Source organism: Candida albicans, chromosome 6, assembly GCF_000182965.3.
Source record: "Candida albicans SC5314 chromosome 6, complete sequence".
In the NCBI taxonomy this organism is placed as follows: Eukaryota; Fungi; Ascomycota; class Pichiomycetes; order Serinales; family Debaryomycetaceae; genus Candida; species Candida albicans.
Window position 1 is genome coordinate 357,789 of NC_032094.1, and position 25,758 is coordinate 383,546.

At 35.7% G+C, this 25,758-nt stretch overlaps 13 protein-coding genes and 1 non-coding gene across 14 annotated transcripts; 6 read left to right on the top strand and 8 right to left on the bottom strand. All coding sequences in view use genetic code 12, as the record gives it.

The window, feature by feature from the left end:
- Positions 1-317: 317 nt before the first annotated feature.
- On the bottom strand, positions 318-2,756 carry PTK2 (protein kinase; the record flags this gene model as incomplete). Its single annotated transcript, XM_711631.2, has 1 exon — positions 318-2,756. The coding sequence occupies one exon, from the start codon at positions 2,754-2,756 to the stop codon at positions 318-320; it is 2,439 nt and encodes an 812-aa protein (XP_716724.1).
- Positions 2,757-6,408: 3,652 nt separating this feature from the next.
- On the bottom strand, positions 6,409-7,221 carry SUR7 (Sur7p; the record flags this gene model as incomplete). Its single annotated transcript, XM_711630.1, has 1 exon — positions 6,409-7,221. One exon carries the CDS (start codon positions 7,219-7,221, stop codon positions 6,409-6,411), a length of 813 nt encoding a protein of 270 aa, XP_716723.1.
- A 959-nt stretch (positions 7,222-8,180) lies between these two features.
- FGR37 (Fgr37p) lies at positions 8,181-8,489 on the top strand (the record flags this gene model as incomplete). Its single annotated transcript, XM_711629.2, has 1 exon — positions 8,181-8,489. The coding sequence occupies one exon, from the start codon at positions 8,181-8,183 to the stop codon at positions 8,487-8,489; it is 309 nt and encodes a 102-aa protein (XP_716722.1).
- Positions 8,490-8,648: 159 nt separating this feature from the next.
- Positions 8,649-10,442, bottom strand: ATG15 (triglyceride lipase; the record flags this gene model as incomplete). Its single annotated transcript, XM_711628.2, has 1 exon — positions 8,649-10,442. One exon carries the CDS (start codon positions 10,440-10,442, stop codon positions 8,649-8,651), a length of 1,794 nt encoding a protein of 597 aa, XP_716721.1.
- A 330-nt stretch (positions 10,443-10,772) lies between these two features.
- On the bottom strand, positions 10,773-11,660 carry CAALFM_C601750CA (putative pyridoxal kinase; the record flags this gene model as incomplete). The annotated part of the gene is made up of 1 exon (XM_711627.2): positions 10,773-11,660. One exon carries the CDS (start codon positions 11,658-11,660, stop codon positions 10,773-10,775), a length of 888 nt encoding a protein of 295 aa, XP_716720.1.
- A 401-nt stretch (positions 11,661-12,061) lies between these two features.
- SEC12 (Sec12p) lies at positions 12,062-14,587 on the top strand (the record flags this gene model as incomplete). Its single annotated transcript, XM_711626.2, has 1 exon — positions 12,062-14,587. One exon carries the CDS (start codon positions 12,062-12,064, stop codon positions 14,585-14,587), a length of 2,526 nt encoding a protein of 841 aa, XP_716719.2.
- A 339-nt stretch (positions 14,588-14,926) lies between these two features.
- Positions 14,927-16,063, top strand: RAD18 (E3 ubiquitin-protein ligase; the record flags this gene model as incomplete). The annotated part of the gene is made up of 1 exon (XM_711624.2): positions 14,927-16,063. The coding sequence occupies one exon, from the start codon at positions 14,927-14,929 to the stop codon at positions 16,061-16,063; it is 1,137 nt and encodes a 378-aa protein (XP_716717.2).
- Positions 16,064-16,350: 287 nt separating this feature from the next.
- Positions 16,351-17,754, bottom strand: CAALFM_C601780CA (uncharacterized protein; the record flags this gene model as incomplete). The annotated part of the gene is made up of 1 exon (XM_711623.2): positions 16,351-17,754. One exon carries the CDS (start codon positions 17,752-17,754, stop codon positions 16,351-16,353), a length of 1,404 nt encoding a protein of 467 aa, XP_716716.1.
- A 1,021-nt stretch (positions 17,755-18,775) lies between these two features.
- Positions 18,776-20,368, bottom strand: ZCF18 (Zcf18p; the record flags this gene model as incomplete). Its single annotated transcript, XM_019475457.1, has 2 exons — positions 18,776-20,230; positions 20,291-20,368. The coding sequence occupies 2 exons, from the start codon at positions 20,366-20,368 to the stop codon at positions 18,776-18,778; spliced, it is 1,533 nt and encodes a 510-aa protein (XP_019331002.1).
- Positions 20,369-20,894: 526 nt separating this feature from the next.
- tA(UGC)1 lies at positions 20,895-20,967 on the top strand. The gene has a single exon. It is a non-coding gene; the product is annotated as a tRNA-Ala (tRNA).
- Positions 20,968-21,157: 190 nt separating this feature from the next.
- On the top strand, positions 21,158-22,639 carry CAALFM_C601810WA (uncharacterized protein; the record flags this gene model as incomplete). Its single annotated transcript, XM_711621.2, has 1 exon — positions 21,158-22,639. One exon carries the CDS (start codon positions 21,158-21,160, stop codon positions 22,637-22,639), a length of 1,482 nt encoding a protein of 493 aa, XP_716714.2.
- Positions 22,640-22,706: 67 nt separating this feature from the next.
- Positions 22,707-23,892, bottom strand: FPG1 (Fpg1p; the record flags this gene model as incomplete). Its single annotated transcript, XM_019475458.1, has 2 exons — positions 22,707-23,807; positions 23,875-23,892. 2 exons carry the CDS (start codon positions 23,890-23,892, stop codon positions 22,707-22,709), a joined length of 1,119 nt encoding a protein of 372 aa, XP_019331003.1.
- Positions 23,893-24,051: 159 nt separating this feature from the next.
- CTA1 (Cta1p) lies at positions 24,052-24,708 on the top strand (the record flags this gene model as incomplete). Its single annotated transcript, XM_711618.2, has 1 exon — positions 24,052-24,708. One exon carries the CDS (start codon positions 24,052-24,054, stop codon positions 24,706-24,708), a length of 657 nt encoding a protein of 218 aa, XP_716711.1.
- Positions 24,709-24,753: 45 nt separating this feature from the next.
- Positions 24,754-25,737, bottom strand: COQ3 (hexaprenyldihydroxybenzoate methyltransferase; the record flags this gene model as incomplete). The annotated part of the gene is made up of 1 exon (XM_711617.1): positions 24,754-25,737. The coding sequence occupies one exon, from the start codon at positions 25,735-25,737 to the stop codon at positions 24,754-24,756; it is 984 nt and encodes a 327-aa protein (XP_716710.1).
- Between the last annotated feature and the right edge of the window lie 21 nt (positions 25,738-25,758).

Sequence of the window (25,758 nt, forward strand, 5' to 3'; positions counted from 1 at the left end):
TGATTTTGATTGTTAATATATATTACATGTATAATTTTTAAAACTTTTTTTTTCAAGTCATATCTCGGGTTTGTCATTTAATAAACGAAAATAAAATAAAAGAATGTTCAAAATAATTGTAAGATCAAGAGGAAATAATTCGGTGAAATTAAACTACAACAATGAAAATAAACTCAATAATAATCCGATAATAAATAATTACATATCTGTATAAATAAAAGCAAAGTGTATAAAAACAACCTAGACTCCTCCCATCCGTTTCTACATCAATCCATATTACCCTCTCCATTGTTTTTTTTTTTTCATTTTCTATTAAATTACCTGCGGCTTGAGTTAGAAACGTTACTTACTTCAGTATGGTGATGCTTTTTGATTTTATATCCCAAATTGCACATACCATCAGCACCCAATTGCAAATCTGTAGCACTTTTCAAAGCTGCTGGTTTCAAGTCAACTAAAGAACACATCTCCCCATCTTTACCAGCAAATGCTTGATCTCTATTTGGTGGTAAGCTAATACAAGATTCAACAGAATCTAGGACTTGCTCTTGTGGTTCATGAGTCAATGAGGAAGGAGACGCTGCAACAACATCGTCTATGGGTGGTAAAACCTGTAGACCCAGACTCTCTGTTTCATCGCCTTGGATTTCTGATTCTGATTCGTGCTCAATGTCACTTTCTTCCACGGCTGGTAGACTTGCATTAATTGGAGATGTAGTTTGCGCCACACGATCAGCTGGGATTGATTGTAATGCTGGAGTGCTAGGTGATAATAGAGATCCTGGCGAAGATGGGTGGTCGAGTTTTGATTTTGCTCTTGCTGATGAACTGTCATTGGAATGCACAGATGAATTACTTGGTAATGGCTCATCAGTTTTTGTTATTTTCTGTGGAATATCCTTCAAATCTAGCATGCTTCTGAAGCTTGAGCTGAGACCATTGCTACTTTCATCATGACTATTGTATCCGCTCCCAGCACCACTTCCAACAGGACGAGATGTGAATGTACCTCTTCTAGATGGCGCTTGTGAATTGTTGACTGATGAATACCCTGAGACTGAGTGTGTATCAATATTTTCACCAGTCCCAGGCAACACAAATGGATTCACTTCTTGATCTGGGCTCTCATAAATACACATTTCCACTGATTGGAACCAAGGGTCGTCAAACAACATATCCATTGTATAACGGGTGTTTTCTGAAGGGTCACATAATTTCCAAGCAACTCTGGAAGCACCATTATTTTCAAATTTAGCAGCCAATTTGAATTCACTACCAGGACCTCTAGGATACCCTTGATTAGATTTAAAAGTATGATGATCGGTGCAAAATCTCTTGTGACTAAACTTGTAATCGCGGAAGGCGTGGTCATTGGGACTTGATTGTTGAAATGGCACACCACCATAAACCAAACAGAACAACAACATACCCAACCCCCAACAATCCATTTTGAATGGGTCGTAGGCAAAAGCTTTTATTTCTGTACTTGATTTTTCTTTCAATAACATGACTTCTGGTGGTGCATAAGGGGGAGAACCAACATATGCTGTCGATAATTTAACAGGACTTGAGAAATCCTCCGGTACTTCGTGACCAAATTCACTGACACCAAAATCACATAATTTGGCCAACCCGTTAGCGTCAAGTAAAACATTCTCTGGTTTCAAATCACGATGCACTATATCGTGGTCATGAAGAAATTTAACACCATAAGCTATTTGTTTGAAAAGACAATATTTTTCTGCAAGGGGAGTAGACTTCCAACCGGGTTTAACAATAACTGAAAACAAGTCACCACCACCACAAAACTCCATTACCATACCCCAACCTCTGGTTAAATTAGATTGTGACTGAATTCTCAAAATGGCAAAAGCATCAACCACGTGTCTTGAGATGGCAGCTTTTCTATGAATCTTATACTCCTCCAGTACTCTTTTATAGAAATCCTCATCTGTCTCTTTTGACAACAAAGTGAATTTTTTCAATGCATACAAATCTTTTTTATGATGACATGAGTTTATGATACGAACATCAGAAGATCCACCATCACCCAATTTCTTGGTGCCAACGTCAATTTCAAAATCCTCTAACAAATTGACATGTTGTTGTTGCAACTCCGCTGGTAAGTAGTCATTAGGACTGGCTACTGGGTTCGATAACACTCTTTCTCCATCATTAACCCCAGATAAATAGAAACTGGTATTTTTAGGACGTTCTTGGGTTGCAGTTTTATTTAATCCATATGGATTATATACAATTTTATCTGAATGTGGGGCTGCACTAAGCGGTGAGCTCAAATGATTTGATGGAATTCGGTGGTTTCTCAATTGATTTTTGGCTGCATTTCTAGTGTCCAATTGTTGTAAATGGGTAAATGTTTCTGCTTTTGAGAGCACTTTTCTTCCTGTTGGTGGAACGTGGCCCAGCCTATCAGAGTTGCTTCTACTTCTATTGACAGGTGTTGAAGAATGGATATTGCCACCACTAGTGGTGGCATCATTATGGTTTTGAGAATCCTGATGATGGTGATGATTATGATTGAGACTAATGCCAGATGTTTGGGATGGGTTGGTGTTGCGGCGCTTCAACGATGAGACCGACGGCGTTCTTTTCATTGGTGGGGTGATGGGTTTGCTTTCCTTATGGAAAAGTTTTGACAAACCAGTGTGTGAAGACGATGGTGTTGCTGTTGCTGATCCATTATCTGGTGTCTTGTCCTTCTTAAAAATGTTCCGAATTGAATGTTCCTTTGTCATGGTTGTTGCTATATTGTATGGGTTTTATAACAAAGAAAAATAAAAACAAAAATACCAAGCGAGATTAGACAAATAGTATCAGTAGAGTGAATGTCTCTTGAAAAGCTGGGAAATTGTAGAATTGTTGGAAGTAAGTTAAATCCATAGATTGGAAAACAAAAAGTAATTAAATAAAAGAAAATTATTTTTTTTAAAAAAAAGAGAAAAAATTTAGTAATAGAGGATTGACAATTTGTACAACATTTAGATGTAGATGTATATATATATTTAAATATTTAATTAATTGCTGAAATATTGATTTAGTATTTTTTTTTCTTTTGGTTTTTGGTTTAGCGTTTGGGTTTAGAGTTTGAGTTATCAAGTTTACTAAGTTACAAAGTATTATTAGGGGAAAAGAAATTAATTAATTAAGACAACTAAGAAAAGAAGAAGGAAAAAAAAAGAAATTCTTACTGCTACTGTTACTGCTGCTTCTTCTTTCGTTCCATTTCTTCCATCCATTCTCCCCACTACCACCACATTCCTCTCTCCCCCTCTTGGCTCACTATTTTGATTTTTGGGGTGCCTTTCTCTCGGTGCCTCTTTTTTTTGTCGCCTACTTGCAGCGGGAATAAAGTTATTTCACGGCTTTTTTTTGTATAATTTTTTTTCTGTCTTCTTCTTGTTTCATTGCTGCCTATTTCATTGTTTCCACGTTCTTTCTTTCCAACATGGAAATACGGGTTTTAATAACTCCGAAAGTTTGTGAACATCAATGATTCTTTTCTCATTACATATTAATCAATCTTAGTTAATGTGTATTCCCTGTTTTGTTTTAATTCTCATATTTAAGGTTTAAAAATACAAAATATAAGGTTAAATAATATAAAAAAAAATTTAAACTGTACTCCGTTATAACTCTATTTCCAGGTTGATTAAGGGTGAGTAATCAATTACTGTTGTAATATTCATGAATTAGTACAACTGAAATATATGTAAGAAAAGCATAACGCAAAACGGAACGGATGACTAAAGAAGAAAATTTTTCAATATTAAGTTTATCCAATAGCTTGCCGTTTTATCCTTTTTTCGTTTTACGGTTTACTCTTTTTGCAATCAATTTGTTTACGTATTGTGCAAATTGTTATTACTTTTGAATCAATAAACATCTGTAATCAAATAATATAGGGGTAAAGTATTGAGATGCAAGTTTCAATTCTCCCCCCAAAATAACTTTAGACTGTTTTAGAAATTGTCTGATCAAAACTCTAATATCAACCAATGAAAACTAAATAAATGATAAAACTTCAAGAAATGCATAATAAATTTTTAGATGTTCTGGAATGTTGCCCTAATCTTGGCTGATAAAAATAAAACAAGAAAAAAATAAAACAAATAAAATGAAAAATAAGGCGATATTTGAAATTTAGTCCAAGGCAAGAAAAATAATCTACTAAACCTGGAGGAGGAGGGGGAGGAGGTAGGGAGGAGAAGCAGCACGGCGGGTGTTAAAATCTGCAGGAGAGTTAAGATTATCCCGCTAGTCCCAAACCCACTTACCAACCCACATGTCCTATCTCATAGATTTGATTTAATAATTGATAATTTATTAACAACATTATTATTATAATCTCATATATTAAACCTACTGCATCTATAATTCTTGAGATTGAAAAAGAAACAGCTTTTGTAAGCGACATAACGAGGCAATATCTGTTGGAGGTATTTACGATCGATTCACAACCTTACAACCAGTGGTATATTTCAAAAATTATTTAAATTATTCACATCCTGTTGTCAATTGTTACAATTTAAAGTAATGAAATGATGAGGGCTTAGTAGAAATTACAGTAATTAATGTGTATTATTTTAAAAAGGATAGGATCGTTCTTTCAAGTCACAAACTTTATAAATTCAAAGTTTGTCCACCAAACAATGATGAGGCTAACAAAGTACACACCATAATAATGCTATTTCATCATCTTTCAAATTACAACTTTTTCAATGAGCTTAAATTGTTAGTGGAGGAACTTTAATCTTCAAGTTTAATTTCAACTATTTCTTAAACTGTTTACGAAATATTTTTCTTATCGATAATGCAACTGTAATGACTAGGGTATCATTTGTTCTACGTTTACTTGGACAAAAACAATTTAGGAAAAACAAGCCAAATATGTAACTAAGAAGGATAATTTAAAATCGTCAAGACGGAACCGTAGACCCGGAAACCGTATTTTTCGGAGTTTTTGATTTACTAGTGTCTCAATTCGTTCTTTATAATGCGTTGCCTCTTTTTGATTACATAGAATACACACTTGCTTAATCATACATGGACGAATTGTATCTCCTGTGTTGAATGCTCTTTTCGTAAATCGTCTTTAATTGCATTACTCTTGATTGAAAGAACCCGACAAATTAAATCCCTCAATTGTTTCATTACCATTTACTAAATAATACTTTAAATTGTAAGGTTTAATGCAACTTTGTTGTGATGTCAATTTGATCCAAGAGACACCAATGGAACAATTTTAAGGTTGCTGATCCTATTAACACCTTAAAAATGAAAAAGTATTGGTGCTCAAAAGAGAATCGTAGCCATTTAATATGGGAAGTCAGACAGGTTGTTTTCCCAAGTAGTAGGCATTCCCATCCTCCTTGAAAAATTGCTTAATTGCAGAATGTGTGCAAAATAAAACTCAAAAATAAAGGTTGTAGTGGTCTTAATACTGGTATTTCTTTCTTATCACCCCTCTCTCTCTCTCCGCTTATCGTAATCGTCGTCAACACTTTATTAATTTGATAGGTTTTTCAAAACTTTCTTTTGTATTCTTTGTTATCGTATTTTGAAACCATTGTAACTCATCTGTTTGTTGGAGTTTTATCATTATGACTATTGTTTATCTTGGTTTTATTGAAGCGGAAAAGACTTAAAGGATCTAGTAAGGAATAAGTAACAATCGTAAGCATTCAAATCATGTGCTCCTATAGGTTGGTGTATTCAGGATCATTCTTCAGTGTTATGTTCTTTCTCTTCTTTCTTCTAAAGCTGCAAAACCGATTCTATTTTACACGTCATTACATTAGTACTTTATTAGTATCTGATAACAATATGAAATTATCAAATTGAACTAGATCATCATGAATAACAGCTTACATCCTCGGCTCAATAGTAGCAATTGGTGCACAACTATAACAATTTGTACTCACTTGTTGACACAATCCATATGTAACTCATGTCACGCAAGAATTATCAATATACGCCAAATATTCATGAAAATTATTAGAATAAATTATTATATTAAAAAAAGGTAATACTAATAAGAATAACAATGAAAAATATATATAAAAAATAGATTAGAAAAGTAGAATATGGCAACGTACAAGGGGGGAGAAGAATGGGAATCAATAAAATTAGTCTCTAGAACAATGTAATGATAATTGTAATAAAGATTCCAATAATGGTAATACTGATAATAATAATAATAATAACAATGATGATTTTAGTAATAGTAGTAACAGTGGTAGTGGTAGTAACTTTTATTTGTAAGGAATAATGTCAGACTCAAATTGATGGTTTGCATATACCAATTGGTATATTTAATATACGATTTCTTAATCAAATATCAAACTTTAACCCTCTCAAAAAGCTAACAAACTAACATTGTTTAATCAATTATACTGATTCATCATCGGAAACTTTTTGGTTTCTTTTGATTTTGAAGAATCTAATACCGCCTGTGTTTTCTTCATCTTTAGTTGGTGGGGCAGCTCTAGTAAATGAAGATTCATCACCAGCTGGTCCATGAGTTGGTTGAGAATATTGTCCTTGTTCAGCTTTGACTCTGGCAATGTGTTTCTTATAAGAATTAGAAATAGTACCAGCGAAAATCAATAACCAACAAATGAGTAAACAAGCAAATGCAGCCCACATAATACCCATTGATTTGGCACCAATGTGAGCATATCTGCCATCATTCTTGAAAGCATTCTTGGCCAAAACAACAACAGCAGTTTGTAAGGAAGCAAACCCAGCCAAAAACAATAATCCAATGGTAATCAAAAAGATAACAACTTTATCAATGATTTCAAAACAGAAACCTAAAATATCAATAATGAAAGCCAATCCACTGAATGCAAGGGCAATGAGACAAAAGGCAAAGGCAAATCTACTCAAATAATAATAGGTGTTTTCATTATCAACGAAATCTTTTGGAATATCGGCGGTGGTACCAAAATTATCTTCTGGAGAAATTGGATAAGCTGGTCCTAATAAACAATTGGAATAATCGGCTTTATCACAAACCCCCCAGAATGTCCAAGCACTTCTGTTAGCTGGAGCATTTTTAATACCTGAAGTATCAGCTTCGAGCCAATAGAATTTGTTTAATGGGAAATGTTTAGATGAACCGGATAATACTGTGAATATCAATAAAAGAACGGTCCCTGCCAAAAAGAAAAGATTGAAAAATGTAAACACAACCTTCATGTTTCGTTTAATTCTTTATAACTTTAATCAATTGGGAATGAAGTAAGTTGGAAAGTAATTCAAAGAATAAGATTGAAAGATAGAAGGAAGAAGAAGAAGAAAAAGAAGAAAAGAGGGAAAAGAAAGAAAGAATAAATAAATAATAAAAAAGAAAAATTTACAAAAAAAAACCAAGTGGAAGTGGAATAGCAATTGAACAAGAAATAGTATGGGATTAAATTTAAAATGTGTGATGGAAAAACAAGAAAGATGATGTGGAATTCCAATAAGTTTGAAAGTGTAAACAAAAGAAAAACTAAAAAAAAAAAAAATACAACTTGTGTTATTTTCGAAGGGGAAATGGGAATTAGAGTGAGAAATTTCAGGGAGCAAACAAATTAACCAACCAACCAACCAACCAAGTACTACATTAGTATTGTTGTGAAATTACTGGAATTCTTCCTTCTTGTTTCTTCTTCTTTTTTGTGAAATATATTTAAAATCCTTATTGTTTTTTTTTTCTAATATTAACAAAAGAAAGAATAACCACATCCATTATGACTTCATCTATAAACCTTTAGTTAATCGAGTCGTGGATTTCTGTACAATTTCGATGGTTTTTGTAACTAATAATTATTTGCTTGCTAAAAAAAAATGGTATTTGCCTAATTGGGGCGGTTCACAAACAAAAATAGAAGCAACTCCAATATTTCTGACGACGAGAAAATCCCAGTGAGGAAATTTCGAGGTTGATCACGAGAAGCAATGCGGCTGTTTCCCTTCTGTCTTTCTTCTTCTTTTGCTACGTCTTGTTTCTTTCTACTTCCAGTATATGATGTAAGCAAAACATGTTTTTGTTGCAAAAGAAAGATTCAACAAATCTAAGCTTTTTGCTTGAATTGGTCTCAATAGCTTAATAAAAAGAAATTATAGGAGATCCAGAGTCTCCTGAAATCTTGACTTCTTTTGTTTTCACTGTCATGTACGGGGCTGCGCTGCATAGCCAGGCTGGGCACAGCAATAATTGCGCCAGAGCACACAACGGTAATAACAAAACCACCACCACCACTCCAACTACCAAGTGTGTCTCAATCGAAAAAATAAAAACTAGTCATTCAAACGGTCATTTTTGTGTTATTCTGCACTACTTATACGCATGCACTATATCAATGATGAGAATGATTGCTATTTTAACCGGGATCACAATGTACAACTGTGATGGGGAAAAGACGACGAAGGAGGCTTGTGAGACGAAGAAAGAGAAATGTGATCCCGTCTGTCAAGTTTGATTACTCTAAATATAAATCGTCTGACAAGCATGCGTTCATAATCTCATTACCGTTGCATTTAATTGCCTAATTCGATAAATTGAATCTAACATTTACTAAGCCATTTTCAGTTTTCTTCTATGAATGAACTATAAATAAAAACAACATATAAAAACTTTATTATTTCCTCTCAAAGGTATCCTCGTCATCATCATCATCATCGTAGCCCCATTTGGTGCACCATCCATACCATGTCCTCTTTAAGCATTTCTTTGGTGGGTCTTGATCTGTTGGAGAGGCAGAGGAAATGGGCAGTGTTTGTGTTGTCTTGGTGACTGTTGATGATGAGGTACTGCCACTATAAGTTGAACTGGACTTGAGTGAAGTTGTCTTAGTAGACAACGTACTCTTGCTGCTGCTTCGTAGTGGATTGGGCAATTTCGGTTCGTCTTTTTCATTATCATCATGAGCAACAAATCGCCAATTGAAACAATCTCGGCAAGGTGGCAGTGGTGCACATGGTGCTGTTTCATTATAGGTTAATATAATATCGTCGATAACTGTATGGATCCTATGATTCAACAAATTAACGCTCCAGCCTTTATCGGTCACCACATCGTACACGCATTGTAATCCAGTGTGACATGTAGTTTCCATAGCATACCCAGCTAAGTTACAAGTACTCGATGCACCATTGCAAACTCCCATATATATAGGATCAGCAGTGTTTCCAAAGTGCCAAATGTTTTCCATATGTTGTGGAAGTCCAGGAGGAGAAGGTAAGTGCAATCTTCTTGTTGCTAACATTTCTCCTGGTGCTTCAAATGCCACTGCTGGCAACCCGAATGTTCTGCCCAATAAAGATGCCAAGGCACCTCCTAATGAATGGCCAGTGACCCAAATATCTGTCAGTTCCGGAGGATAGATATCAGTCACATTACGATACAATTCCAAGACTGCTTGATAATATTTATCCTCCTTTCTCAACTCCTTTTCTAAACAATCTTGATTACAAGTGTATGTTTTTTCATAACAATCACACACCGTTGTCCACATATAACTAATTCTTGCACAGCAACAAGAAAACAACAAATTGTCATTAGTCTTATCGTTACCACCAGTCTCGTCACTGCCACCACCAGGTAATCCTGCTCCTGAAGTACCCTTTATACCAATAACCACTGTCTTGTTATCTTTACTGACAAACACATGCCCTCTTAATCCGATGTCGTCCCAACCAAAATTAACATCATCATCCTCTCTATTGGGGTCCCAATCTCCTAAGTCTATCCAGTCTGACTTTCTTTTCTCATCGTCATCTTTAGGATATCTGACATACGCGTTTGATGAGATGGTGGCTAACGTAACAACAGTATCTCTATCGGTGACATTTGGGACCTTGATTTCATCATGTATCCAATCTAAATTGATCCGGTTTAAAATCTGAGCATCCCCCTTGATATCTCTAGCGTAATTAAGATACGATTCAATAAAATTTAGCGTGTTTCTTTCTTTAAGTCTTGTTGCTTCACTGTCTGCTTTTTTAAATGGCAACTCAATACTAAAAGGGTTTTTGCCTTTGTGAATTTCTGGCCAATCTGATTGTTGATAAATTTTATCTAAATTATCTGATGCAATGTGTTCTTCTAAAACTGGTTCCAGTAATTGTTGAGTGAGTGTTGTAAAATATGGCTGATGTTTAGCCAAGTATTCCGATGTAATGTCTAATCTTCTGTGTAATCTATAATTCTTAGGTCCAGTACCATGGTGGAATATATGTTTTAACTGTAGGGTATCCTGATCACTAAATATAGCTTGCTGTTCTACTCGTAGCTTATCTTGTGCTTGTGACACCAGTTTCTGTGTTATAAATAAAACTAGGATGGCAACTGTAATAACCCCAACCACAAATTTATATATCATCCACGTCCAACTTGTTCCCTTGTTGGCATGTCTATTTTTTTCCAACGTCATATTTAGTAAATTGAAATAAGATTTTACTGTATACCAATAGAAATAAACTGTGAAAACTAAATAAATAAAAATATAACTATGATGACAAAACAACGAATAGATGTAGAAAAGAAGTGAGGATCGTTATCGGCTTCTCCTCCTGTTATACTTTTTTCTTTCTTCCTCTGTCCAGATCGTGACCTATTTTTTTTTTTTTCTGTGGATCCGAAAATAAAAAATGTTGGAGTCGTGGCAGCGACAGGAGAGAAATAGCGCCCTTGATAAGAGTTGCCATCAGTCCATCATTATCCCAACAACTTCTAGTTATTCAAATTTGAATGTCTATTGTGTCTATAAATATATTACATCAGTGTCTAGCTTATAATCAGATGTAAGAAATTCTTTAGCTGCCACAACTCTTATATCCTTCACCACTGTTGGAATTTGTCCGATACGTTTAAAAATATCATCGTAGCTAAACTCTAAGATCTTGTGTAATTTGTAAAGTACTTTCGATAACATCTGTGGACTTAACACATACTCCCCATTGTAAAATTCGTCTGCAAGTAATGCAGTAAATAAATCCCCACAACCATTGAAACTGCATCCAATTTGTTCAATAGAAATATAAAAAATTCTGTCATTGGAAGACCCAACACAATACAAATGGTCATCAATTGATACTGAGGATATCACAATATTCTTAACCTTATAGAGTTTACGAAACTCATAAATTGCATCTTTAGCAGTTGACCAATCAACAATTTTCACACCACTTAATGTTTCAAATTCGAATTGATTAGGCGTGGTAAGCTCCACTAATCCACTGGCAAATATGTCACGATAAACCGGTATCAAGTTTTCTTTGACGTATAGTTTACCATTATCTCCTAATACAGGATCAACTATCCAATGAGGTTTGTTGCGGGAGTTGGTAATGGCTTGTTCAATTTCACTCTTTAGTATCTGTAGAACTTCAGCATTGGGTGTATATCCTGTAAGGATTATATCGTACACATTATTGAAATCAAGGATCTGTTTTAGTCCCAAAATTATATCTTGTATGGCCTCTGGTGGTGATGCGGTCCCACTCAATGATCCATATCCAGGATGATTAGAAAAATTGGTAGTGTTGATGGCATCGACATCCCACCCAGCATACTGCAAGGGGAAAACTGTGGCCCTGTTTCCCACATATCCATGTACAACATGTGACAGAATAGATAATAGTGACTTCATTGTATAAATGGAGCAATTTGCCTGTTTCTTTTTCTATATGTATGGAGGAGTGAATGAATCCTTTTCAACACAAATCGTTCTCACGGCTCACCTTTGAAAATAAACAAATTTGGGGCGATAAAGGTAGAGGCAAAAAAGCCTGTGTCGCACTACCACTCACCAGGCTTTGATTTGATTTGGGTACTGCTGTGTGTGTGTGTGTGTGTGCACCTATTGACATCTTCTGTTAACGTGTTCACTCATGAAAAAAAAASAGTTCGTATAATAATAAAATATATGTGCCAAATAAAAATAGAAATATAAAACGTCAATTGTCATCTTTCATCAAATAATAACAACGACAGATTATCAACACGAAATTATTTTTTAATTGACTGTATTTCATATAACTTGTTATTCAAATGGCACCCAAAGACTCTGCTAGTATTGATGTTGGATATCCCATCATGGGAATCAAATTCCTCAACAACAAGACTATTCTTGTAGCTGGTGGTGGAGGAGAAGGTAACAATGGGATTCCTAATAAGATCACCGCAATCAAATCCAGCTTCAAGGTGAAAGATCCCAATAGAAAATTGCAACGGTTTAGAGAAATCACGTTGCCTTCAAATGAAGATTCGCCACAATGTATAGACACCGCCAAATTAGTTGGCGAAAACAAGTTTAATGTGGTACTTGGTTGCAACCAGAGTTCACAATTGATCAAGTCCATGAATATCAACAATAATATCAGAAAGTATGAATATACCAATGAAGAGCATTTGCGATTTGTAGATGCTGCCCAATTCGAAGCAGAGATTAATGGAGACGCAGACGACTACCCAAAGATTGTGAGATTGGCACAAAACAACAATGTGGGTTGTTTTATGACATCAATCGTTCCATCTTCAATTTATATTTTCAATCCGGAAACTTTGGAGTTGAATTATAAATTTATACCTGACAAAAGTATCGAAATAAAAGATTTTGTGTTGAGTCCACATGATGGGAATTCATTGTGTTATATTACATCAAATTCGATTAATGTTGTTGCAACAAATAACACCAGTAATGTTGAGTTGTCGTCCGTTTCTATACCAAATTTGGATAAACAATTAAAGGGCTACGTGTTGTCCAAAGTTAGATATATCAATAGCGATGAATTATTACTTGCGGCAACATTTGTTGGTAAAAAGGGTGCGGTCTTGTTGAGACTAAATATTCCAAATAAGAAAATCATCCAAACACAAGTGATCTCTAAAAAAGGCGTGATTGTGTCGATGGATGTTTCTCCCACCAAAGTAGCTGTGGCTACCAATGACTTGGCATTAACATTGATTAATTTGTCAAACTTAAAAGTGTTAAAAGCTTTCAAAAACTTACATTCTTGGGCAATTACAAGTGTGAGCTTTTCTCCTTCCGGAGACAAAGTAGCTAGTGTCCTGGCAAGTGGGACTTTAGTTGTTTCTAAAATTTCCTCGATAGGCAGATCAGGTGGCTCTGGTTGGTTTTTGCTGGTGTTACTTGCTTTAGTTTTTGGTATTGTTGCTATTCTTGCTGCTGTATTCCCTGACTTTGCTACTCAATTGACTGGTCAATCGTCATTGATCGATTACAAATTTTTTGATTTTGCTGTTCCAGTTTCGATTGTGGCTGAAAAGTACTCATCTATTGTTTCCCAATTCTTGGATACTAAATCCACTACAGTTTCAAGCGTCGAATCTAAAATTTTGGATAATACACCAAGCGCTGAAATTCCAACCACTGAGTCTACATTTTTGCAGTCTGTCGATCATCAAGATCCAATTATTGATTCCTCCGAGGTTGAATCTGCAGATGTGGAAACCACCGTTATTGAGGTTGTCGTTGAGGAGACCACGGTTGTGGAGAACTCTTCTGTTGAAACCTCCATTATTCCATCCGAGGTCAGAGAAGCACATACTGAAAAGTCATCATCTATTGAAGAATCACATGTTCCATCAACTTTTATTGAATCAGATGTTGTGTCTTCGACAGAAACATCCTCTTCTGTTGAATCTTTGGTGGAATCACCTGTTGTTGAATCTTCAGTGGAAGAAACTCCAATTGTTGAATCTTCACCCGTACAGCCTCCTATTATCGAAGAATCATCTTCTTTCGAATTAGAATTCCTGGAATCAACTACTGAGTCTCAAGTTGTTCAATCATCTGTTATTGAATCTGTTGAGGAAGAATCGTCACTTGAAGGAACTACGATCATAGAATCGCAATCTGTGGAACCACCTGTTGTTGAATCTTCCCTGAGTGAGATATCATCTGTTGAATCATTTTCTTCAGAACCTGCGAATGTGGAGTCATCATCTACTGAATCTTCCGTCTTAGAATCTTCATCTGTTCGAGCTTCATATATTGAATCTCCATCGGTTGAATCGTTGCCTGTTGAATCCATATCTGTCGAATCTCCATCCACTGAATCACCAACTGCTGAGTCTATGTCTGTTGATGTTTCATCTACTGAGGTTTCATCTAGCGAGTCTCCATCTACTGATCCATCTTCTGAGTCTCCATCCCCTGATGTTTCAACTGTTGAATCAGCTAGGGTCGAGTCCTCTTCTGTTGAAAATCCATCTGTCGAAACTTCATCTGTTGAAACCCCTTCTACTGAAACCCCTTCTACTGAAACTCCACTTACTGAAACTTCATCTACTGAACCATCATCCGCTGAAATTCCCGCTGTTGAATCTATTAGTCTGGAATCTTTATCTGTTGAAACTCCGTCTATAGAAGTATCATCAGCAGAATCTCATTCTGTTGAACCCAATGTCACTGAGTCTTTGTCTGTTCAAAGCTCAACTGCTGAATCCGATACCGCTCCTTCATCAATCACATCGGCAAGTACCAAGAAAGCAAGAGTAAAAAGAACAATTACCAAAAAGGTTACTAGAACTATCAAAAAAGATGAATTGTAAAAAGTTGTATAGTTAGAATGCATAATTCATAAAGCTTTAGAATATTTTATCATAAATAATGTAGATATCATTGTCTCTTGTATTTTTTGTGTGGTCAAACATATTTTGTACTATTAAGCTGAATCCAAAAACATGATATACTATGGAGAGTTATAGCAATTTTTATCAGTTCGAATTCTTATAGCGCTGTCGCTACCATCTGTCAATTCAAGCTTATTGATGCCTCATTCCATCAAGCATTGGAACGCGCCTGGAAAAAAAAAACATTACTGAGAATATAGAAAGAGTCTATTCTTTTGAATATTTATCCCAGTTGAAAACACTATTTCAGTATACTATATGAACCTCAAAGATATTACCGATCCGTCGGATTTTAAAACCACAAAATTGCCTGCATTAGCAGAGCTAGATATTTTAAAGAGGTGCTATATATGCAAAGATCTATTGAATGCACCCGTGAGGACACAATGTGATCACACGTACTGTTCACAATGTATACGAGAATTTTTACTTCGAGATAATAGATGTCCGCTTTGTAAAACAGAGGTTTTTGAAAGTGGTCTAAAACGTGATCCATTGTTAGAAGAGATCGTCATTAGTTATGCCTCCCTTAGGCCTCATTTATTACGATTATTGGAGATTGAAAAGGTGGAATCGAAGCAAGAGGTAGATCGTGAGAAATCAGCCAATGAGTCAGCGCTGAATGGTAATAGAAATGTAAACAACGATGTTGACGAAACTGTGCGCGTTAAAGATCAACTGAATGCAGATGAACTAGGTGAAGAAAAAGGGCAAGCTCAACATGGGGAACAAGTAAACGAGCAGACTACTGAAGTTATTCTGTTGCTATCTGATGATGAAGAGAATGGTTCTGATAGCCTAGTAAAATGTCCTATTTGTTTTGAGAGAATGGAATTAGATGTACTACAGGGAAAGCATATTGACGACTGTCTAAGTGGAAAGAGCACGAAGAGGACGCCTACAGACATTTTATCCCCAAAAGCCAAACGACCGAAGCAAATCACCTCCTTTTTCAAACCAACAATAGATACCAAAACGCCTTCGCCACCTACAAGTAAGGCGTCAACAACTCCAACAGCAACTCCGACAACTACATTGTTGAAAGCAAACGTCTCATCTCCATCCCCAGTGGCGCAAAGTACAGTTCACAAGGGCAAGCCATTACCTAAACTCGATTTCAGCAGCTTGAGTACTCAAAAAATTAAAGCCAAGTTGAGTGATTTGAAACTACCCACAACAGGTAGTAGGAATGAAATGGAAGCCAGATACTTGCATTACTATGTGATTTATAATGCCAACCTTGATTCCAATCATCCTGTAAAGGAATCTATTTTGCGACAACAGTTGAAACAATGGGAAATGGTGCAACATCAACCGTCGTTTGGTGATGCAGAGTGGAAAGGAGCTGAAACTGGGAATTGGAAAGAACTCATTGCAAGAGCACGGAGTAACTAAAAGTCATTATTCTGAACCTACCATGACAGTAATTTTTCTATCACATTATAGATATTTCAATTGTGCTAATTATGTTTCTGTATTGTTATAATAGGATTCTGAGCATGTAATCCTACATACTTTGTAAATAAATACAATCAAGAAAATAATATTAATAATTATCGAATTTAGTCTATGGTCTATAAAATAAAAAATCTACAACAATGTTCAAATTTGCTTCGAACACTGGGTAGACTATATGCATGAATCAAATAGTTGTCTCTTGCAACGGAAAGTTTCCGTACATCTTACTCTCTTATATCTGCTAGATCAATATTTGAATCTGTGGGATCCGGTCCCTCGCTTGATTTGATGATGCCTACATTACTTGATCTGCGGCTAAACGAAGATCTCGGTGTTGGCTGACGGGATCCATGGTTTGAAGGTGATTTGTTTGCTTCCAAATCCAGCACTTTCGATCTGTTGGAGATTGCTTTCCTTAACCTTGTTCCGATATATTCAGCCTCTTCTTCTAATTTTTCGTCCATGGGTTCAGCTGGAGTTGATACCTCTCCTGCTATTGTTCTTTCTCGCTTTAAAGGTGCCCCCATACCATACACTGGAAACACATTTTTAGGAGATCTCCGTGTTGATCGCAAAGACGAAATACTGTCTCTGGTCTTTCTGTGTGTCAATCTATACAGTTGAATACTCGTTTCGTCATAAACTGGAGTGGGGTAAAAATCTTCGGGTGCTTGAATTTCCTCTGACTCTTCGCTATCGTCAAATTTGTTGGTGTGAACCACTTCATCCTCCATTCTGGGGCTCTTTTTCCGTACAACTCTTGAATCTTGATTCAATTCGGGTTGCTCGTCTCTTAACTCATATTGTGGCAAGTTCAAAGCAGCTCTGTCTCTTTCCACGACATAAATATGCAAATACCAAGTTATAACAACTCCAAAAAATGACCCTCCAATAATGTTCCCTATCGCTCCGGGCAAGAAAACTTTCCACGCGGCTTTTCCTACTGATATTGGTGCACCATTTATCAATCCCATTGTCACTAAAAACATGTCGGCCACCAGGTGAGTAAATCCCATGGCTACGAATGTGAAAACGGGTAACAACATCATTAAAAACTTAACATGTAAAGGCTTTGCCATTAACTGAAGAAATATTGCCAAGCACACATAGAAATTTCCTGCTGTAGCCTTTAAGAGTGTCTCGACAAAAGTAGATTCAGCTTTCTGAACTGCGACCTCAACAGATCCGACTACCATTAGCTGAGTTCGTACAACATCCGAATAGTAGCAAAATATATAGCAGACAAAGATATTTCCAACAAGATTAAACCACCAACTAACAAACCAACTAATAAATAAGTCTAGAAAGGAAACTGCCCCTCGGCATAAGGCAGTGCTGAAAAATAGAATATTTGAATTGAACAAATCCACCCCTAGAATAACGACGTAGAATAACCCAATAGGGTAGCATATCCCCTGAAGCAAACTTATGACACCTGGATTGGTTTCATTTATTCCAGAAAAACCTGCCCGTATCAAATCATAGAGCATTCCTCCCGTTGTAAATAGCATTCCTCCCATAAATGAGTTGATGACTAGCACGTCTATTCGTAAACGAGCCTTTTTCATGGCTGTGGCTACAACCGCCAATGCTGCTTCATAAGTAGTTAAGTATAGGTTGTCATCCATCTGTATTTTAAGTTTGTATAGTTATTTTGTAAAAGTATTGATCAGAGTATAATAAACATAATCGTGATGTTTATCTTTAGCATTTTCTTTCCTGCTTTTTTTTTCTCTTCTGTGCATCTGTCACAATAGAAATCATTACAGACTCTGCTGCGAAATCGGATTCATCTCTGGCGATTGGAACTTTTTCGATCTGTTAAACCCGGAGGTTTCTCGCACCCAATTTAGAAAATTTTTCCTGGATATGGTACGATAAGTTAAAACCTTGATGTCAGCCTTGTGTAGAAATAACGCGGATAAAATAAGCGATTGTTCCGGAAATTCTCGGAACTGCGGCAACGGTGCTTTGTCTTGCAATATTCCATTGTCATTCAAGTATCTCATTACCTGCAAATGATGTTGGTGTAATGTCAACTGAACTGGAAAAGGAAACCTGTTATCTGTATTGGCATCATTTTTGATTTATAATATATGCCGAAGAAATTGTAAGTAGTTTGTTGTTTTGTGCCGAATTCTGTTACTTATTGTAGAAGACTGTATTCTAAATTGTTTCATATAGTCAAAAATATGATTTATGTGTTATGTCTATTTGACAGGCATTTTTATTGTGGCTTTATAATGTGTAATTGACAAGCCAAAACATTTTAAATTGAAAAAAAAGGTCAACTATCAGATACAGTATATATACTCAATTACAAATGTCTTTGAATCCTTGCAGTATCTATAGTCCTAGAATGTTGTAGAACAAAAAGAGAGCCAAAGAATTCAACAGAAGGAAGAAGAATGTTTGAAAAGACTGAATTAGTTCTCTCTTCAAAAAAACCATGTGTCTGTATGCAAAGTTGCTAAAACAGTTTGAATGTTTCTACCATCTATTCTGGAGGTCCTCTTTATTCAAAGTATTCTATAACTCATGTACATCCTCTTGTTAACTACGAAATAGACACAATTCCTCTTTTTTTTTTCGGCAGCTTACGACTTGGTTGATTTGTTGGCGAGCCTTGAGGTTAAACCACCAGCTAGTTCAGCAGTTCAGGTTCTGACCAACAAGTAGCAGTTGTTTTCTGTATTTACCACTCTGTATAACCTTTTCAAATTCTGCTTTAGGATTAAACTTATCAAAGTTCGTAAAATCGTCCCAGTGAAAATGCTCAATTGCTGCCAAAAAATACAAATATTCATCCGTTTCATTTTTGTAGCCATCAAAATTTTCAGCAGCATAACCCCTGTACCAAGTCATATAATCTTTCCATACATTACGTTCATCAAAAAATTGAAATCGACATATTGAACACAAAGCGGAATAGACATATAAAATTCGTAAAGCGAGTCTATGCTTGTTGTATAACAAATCTCGAAAATGATCATCAAATAACATCAAGAAACGAAATAGTGGTATGGGGAATTTGAAAAATTTACATCCATTTATGCACATCATTAATCTTGCTACTACATCTTTGAGTATTGATAGTTCTTCTGAAATCTCTGAACTCCCTTCGCCAGAACCAAATTCGTCAATATCATTTTTCAAATCTTGAATTATGGGATATTGGCATTTCTCAAATGTTGGCGTTTGCATTTTTTCAATTCCATGGAAGAACAAAAGAGGGCTCATATCAGATTTCAAAATAGTGGGAGCACAACTCATTATAGTGTATCGAATGCCCTTACTTATCTGAATTAGGTCTCCTCGTTCCTGTGTAAAATCAATCAATGGCAGCAATCTATGTGGATGCACTCCCAAATACGAGAATACTAGAATGCTTGACACAAGTAATTCCTTAGCAGATTTTGGATCGTCAAAACTGGCAATATTAGAATCATCTTCTATTGAACCTATCATGTGTTTGGTCTTGCTTATTGTGTCCATAAAATATTTTGTAGTATTTTCAAAAATATTGTCCAATTCGTCCACGTTGGTATTGTAAATGTTGACTAACGACTTTTCATCCTCATCTGCGTCAATACTTTGTAGTTCGTCCAAATCCAACGTTGTCAGCAAGCCCATTGCTGATAATGCAAACATACTTTTCCTCACCAACTCACTTTCTAAAAAGAGATAGGGCACTTTGTACTTCCAAGTGTTGTGTATGTTCTTGTTTACCCCGAATGAAAAAAAATTGATACACTCTTGATCAAAAAACTGTAGTAGACGCAATTCAAATCTAGTTATACCTAGCATACTGGTTGAATTGGTCAATACCAAGTCACGCGATAATTTATCGTAATGGTAGGGATTTATGTCTGGTACCTCGTTGTTTGAAACATATAAATTGTTGAGTTTATCAGAAGTTGACGATGATGATATTGGAGAGATTGCAGTTGTGGATGAATGAGGTGTTGATGTTTTCTCGTCTTTACTCTCTTGTGGTGATCTGCTTGTCTTTCTTCTGTAGCCTTTTATGGGTGCCAAGATGGGATAAATACATGTTCTTTTGGTATATCGACAGTATTCACAAATAGGCTTTTGTTCGTTACACTTCAAAAGTGTTAGTAAACAAATCCATTATGTTGGACTCGGTTTATAAATTAGACATACCTTTATTTTAAGCTTTTTACAACTAACACAACCTCCTCTTGATCTCTTTTTCTTTTCTTTGGTGAGTGGTACTGACATTCCTTGGCAAAGATAAACCACCGCAGTATCTAAGTTGCTTACAAGAGATTTATCAATTTTTTCTGTTCTAGAATTCGTTCATTTGCACTACCATAGTATTTCTCCCAGATTCTGCGATAACCATATAGCACTTTCGGTATCAAGGCTTTCAAGTTCTGGCTGTCTCATACACCAGCATAAAAATTTGTCTTAACTGGGTATTGATTGTGTATTTGTCAATATTGTGAAATAAAAAAATAGCGTGGTGCAGTATTAACCTTGATCTAGTCTGGCCTTTGACCCAAAATATAATTGTCAAAAAAAATTTGACAGTGAATTTTGACAAATATAGAATGAAAAAGATTAAGTTCCAAAGTTGGTAAAATACCTCTAAACAGTACCTAAATTAATTATTGATAGTCAAAAAACAGCTTGCAGTGGATTAATAAATATTTGGTGCAATTTCATAGAACTTTTCATGAAGCAGGCATGGTTTAGTTACACTAAAAAAGGACCACTAACATAGAAAATTACAAGTCAACAAACTGGGCGTGTGGCGTAGTTGGTAGCGCGTTTGCCTTGCAAGCAAAAGGTCATGAGTTCGACTCTCATCTCGTCCAGAAACAACTCAAATATAACAATTGCTTGTTATATTTTTTTGAATGTTTTGTTTGTAAATTTCGCAGTCAAGTGCAGAATCATTTCTTTTTACAAATTGCCAAGTTCCATTTGCTAACAACTTGAAATACTTTCTAATTTGCTGACAGTATTAAATCTGGCTAGCTATTTTTTAATTCAAACCATTGTATTATGGGAGGTATAATCCTTCTTACGGTGTTGCTGCCCATTGTGGCATTGGTGGGAACTGTACTTGGAGCAATGCTTGTTGTTCCAACTTTGTTATTCAAGCCTTTATTTGATATAACGCTTTTGCTCACTTTATTGCTGCCACTTTTCGCTGTGGTAGGAACCATATTTGCTTCATTAGTAGCACTCCCCACTTTATTGGTCAAACCAGTCTTCGATATAACACTTTTATTCAAAATGTTTGAGTTGGATTCTATTGTATTGATACTTATTTTGTTATATCTAATTGTCAGACGCTCCAGAGAAAACTCCGAGCCGGCACATAACACTATTGTCAACAACAGTAGTAAGCTATTATCGCTTCCAGATGAATTGTTTATTGAAATAATGAGTCTATTGAACCAGCTCGACAAAATAAATCTTTTATTTGTGAACAAGAGAATGAATAATTTGGCACGAGTAAGTTTGCAAAGAGTGATTTACGTTAACAATGGGGGTCCAAGAATCTTGATAAGAAGAGAATTCAATACTTTGTTCTACCTAAAACATACCATAATTACCGAGACGCAATTCAGAAAATTACTAAGTTCAGACAAGATACATAACGTTAAAAAGGTTGAATTCTTCAGCGATGTTGTATCATATAAGAATTTAGAACTTTTGTCAAAAAGCAATGTAGTTGCCACTTTTGAACATAAAGAAGGAAGCAGCTTGACAAATTCTAAAGGTAAGTTATCTGCCAATGGCTTTTCAATATTGGACGTTAATGATTTTCTATTGAAGGAAGCTTCAACATCAGCTAATCTTTCAATAGATTGCAGTGGTGTAACTGTGTTTCGAAAGCTTTCTCCAAGGTTGATTCTAAGATCTTTGAAGTTACAACGCATACACTTGGAAAATTTACTTCTTTATCACAACTTTGAACCGATTGAGATCAAAAATTTATCTTTAGGGTTTGAAGAAAAAGCCCCATCAGTTATTCCAATAGCAAAAATATTCAAATTAAATAAAATCGAGTCCCTTGAACTTAGTTTTGAAACAAAACCAACTGAAGTTGAAATGCAGCAATTCATGTCACAACTAGTATCACTAAAACATCTATCCATAATGTCTCAGAACTTCAGATTTGATAGAGCACTAAACTCTTTAGATCCCAACAGTCTTGAATCATTTCATGTTATTGTAATGGGCAGATATGATACCTTTCTGGCTAAAATTGTAGCAGAAATTCTCAAGAACCAATCAGAGTCAATAGCAAGATTGTGCTGGTCCAACAAGCGATTAAATGTCAGAAAAAGAATATATGGGTTGAATGATTTTGAAAGAGTGTACAGCGTAGATGCAGTTGCAAGGGATCAAGATATTGCTGAAATCCGAGCTTTGCTTAGTGATGGATATCCTCGTTTGAAAAATGTCATTCTGAACGAGTCATACTACAGAGTAGATAGAAAAGGTTCAAATATAGACGTAGTATTGATAAATTGAGTGTTTGATATCAAGAAGGAGTACTTTATATTTCTCTAAACATCTAGTTATCGTATAGGAATAGATTCTATCTTTTGACTTTTCTTCGTTTAGTTGTTGTTGCTGTCTCTACTTTTATTAGCCTCTGTAACTCTGGACAATAACAACTTGTTCTCCCCCCAACTGTAATGTGGTCTAAAATATACCCATTTGGTGTTTTTCTTTTTTCTTTTCTACCTTTTCCCCATCGATGCAACATTAACCAGTCGTCCGGAAACTTTGCCACATCACCTTCAACTCGAACAGCTTCCTCACACACATAGATTAATGAATCATACAACTGCTGTATAACAGGATGCACATACTCCAAATCTTTAGAGATTTTACTTGAAAGTATTTCATTTGGATGAATGTGAGCTTGAAATAAAACTTCATCAGCCACCCAATTTCCAACCCCAGCAAAGTAGGTCTGATCCAAAAGGAGACTCTTTATTGGTTTCTTTTTCGACAAGATAAGAGCACTAAACTCATCAATAGACAATCTGGCACGACCATGGTTATCTGAATCAGGATCTCCAAATACAAAGGGTTCCAGTTCTTTTGGCGGTACTTCAGGCTTACTGTAATCGGGACCTAGGGCATTCAAAGGACTCAATTTCAACAAACTCTCGTCAGTGCTTACTTCCAAACCAGAGAGTAGTCGAACCCTGGCTAATCTTCTTGGATCGGAAAATGCAAACTCTAGTTTTTTGTCATTGTTTTCCAATTCCATATTAAACTTTGTAAACCTTGGGGGCCACTCTTGCTTGACTTCGACGTCTGGTTTAATTCTACTGTCTTTATATCTAAACCTCTCTAGCTTCTCCAAAGCCTTTTTATCACCGCCATTTTCCATAAATGCTAAATGCGAGTGAACATTTCGTAACTTGATCATTCCAGTCATTCCGAAATGCATAAGCAAGACGTTAGTTGTATTGTGGTTGTTTAGTCTAATCCAAAAATACTTGCCATGACGACCCACTGAAGTAACAACTGCATTTGTTAAGACTTTTCTCATCTTATTCAATTCTTTTTCAGCATCATTCGTATTTTTAAGCACAGGGAATAGCAATGGATCATGTAACAAATTCACTTTCGTGATTCGAAAGCCCAAAATGTTTCGTTTTAACAACGCACACACATGTGAAACCTAAACCGAGTTAGTCGTCAAGAAAATAATTCAGTGTTAAAGTCTGTACCTTAAGCGTCAAACGTACTTCTGCAACCTCTGGCATTGAGTGTAATTTAAATATTCATGATAATCTGGAACTACAAGCTACGAAAAAAAAAGAAAAAGAAAAATAGTACGAATTCTTGGTGAGATAAATAATGGAGAACACATTTTTTTTTCTCTTTGGAGGTTTTAGAAGGCAAAACCAAATCTAGACAAGGAGATGAACAGATTATTCGGAACGAAAAGCACTGCGCCCAAACCATCTTTGAATGATGCAATCAAGGGAATTGATGAAAGAGTGGGGTCTTTGGATGTTAAATTAAGCAAAATCAACTCGGAATTATCCACATACCAACAAAAGATAAGCAGAATGAGAGACGGACCCGGGAAGTCGGCACTAAAACAAAAAGCAATCAAGTTACTAAGACAGAGGAAGCAGATAGAAGCTCAAAAGGATCAGTTAGAGAATCAATCTTGGAATATGACACAAGCTTCCATGACAACAGATAACTTACAAAATACCATGGTCACAATAAATGCAATGAAAACAGCCAATAAACTGTTGAAACAAACTTATGGAAAAATTAATATCGATGAATTGGAAGATCTTCAAGATGAAATGTTGGATTTGATTGATAAATCAAATGAACTACAGGAGGCACTTCTGACGAGCTATGATGTACCCGATGACATCAGTGAGCTGGAGTTGGATGCTGAGTTAGAAGCTCTTGGCGAAGAAATTGATTTTGAAAATGAAATGGCAGAGAGTGGGATAGGTGCACCTAGTTACTTAAATGATACAGAACCTACAGCAGCAGATAAATTGCCTACATTTATTGACGAACAACCAGAAGAAGCTCAAAAAATCGCAAACTAGTTTATATTATCATTAAATACAAGAAACCAAAAGGGACGTCAACATTTACTTGACACGTTGTATAGCCATAAAATAATTACCAACATCTGGACAAGAGGTAAACTTCCAACCGTAAGCTGGCAAATATACACATCCCTTTGTGTCAGCTACTCTAAACTCTGATTTTCTATTTGAATCCTCTTGCAACCAATCCTTAATTTCAGATTGGTTGATATATTTTTCTAAAGTATGAGTTCCAACAGGAACAATTCTCAAAACATGTTCACCCATAAATATAGTTGTGAACCAGCTCACAAAATCTCTATTGATTGTAGAGAGAAACAACCATCCTCCACTCTCTAATCTTTTCAATCCCTCAAGCAAGACTCTAGAAGGGTAATCCACATGTTCCAAAACCTCAAACATAGTAACAATATCAAACCTTTCGGTTTCAGGAATATCTTCAATGGCGTTCAATGTGTATGATAATTTGTCTTTTAACATGGGGTCCTTTTGTTTATGCAATTTAGCTGCCTCCAACACATCTGCTGACAAGTCAATACCTTTCACACTCAGAACAAAACTCAAACGAGCCATGGATTCAGATAATATCCCACCCCCGCATCCAACGTCCAAAACAGTTAAACTGGAATCATTCAAGATCTCGTCTCTCCTCATTTCTTGGTCCTCATCAATTTTATTTTTAATTCCCTGAGGCAACAAATCCACACTAAAAGGTGGTATATAAACCTCGTCGTCAGTATTTTCATTGAGTTTCAAGTTTTGTCGGATTGTGTCATGAATAAAATCCATTCTCAATAAGTTCATTTTATGCAAAATTCTCTGTGGTCCATTGACATCCCACCAACTGGAGGCTAAGGCGTTGAAATGTGACATTTCTGACTCTGAAGTTGAAGTCAACCCTCTACCATTATGGAAAATAGTTTTAGAATAATGAAGGGATCGGGAAAACACCAATTGCCTAAACAAAGGTGCACAATGCATACTTTTCATCTCTACACTAATAAATGAAACAAGAAACACCATCATAATTTTGAAAATTTGATTTTA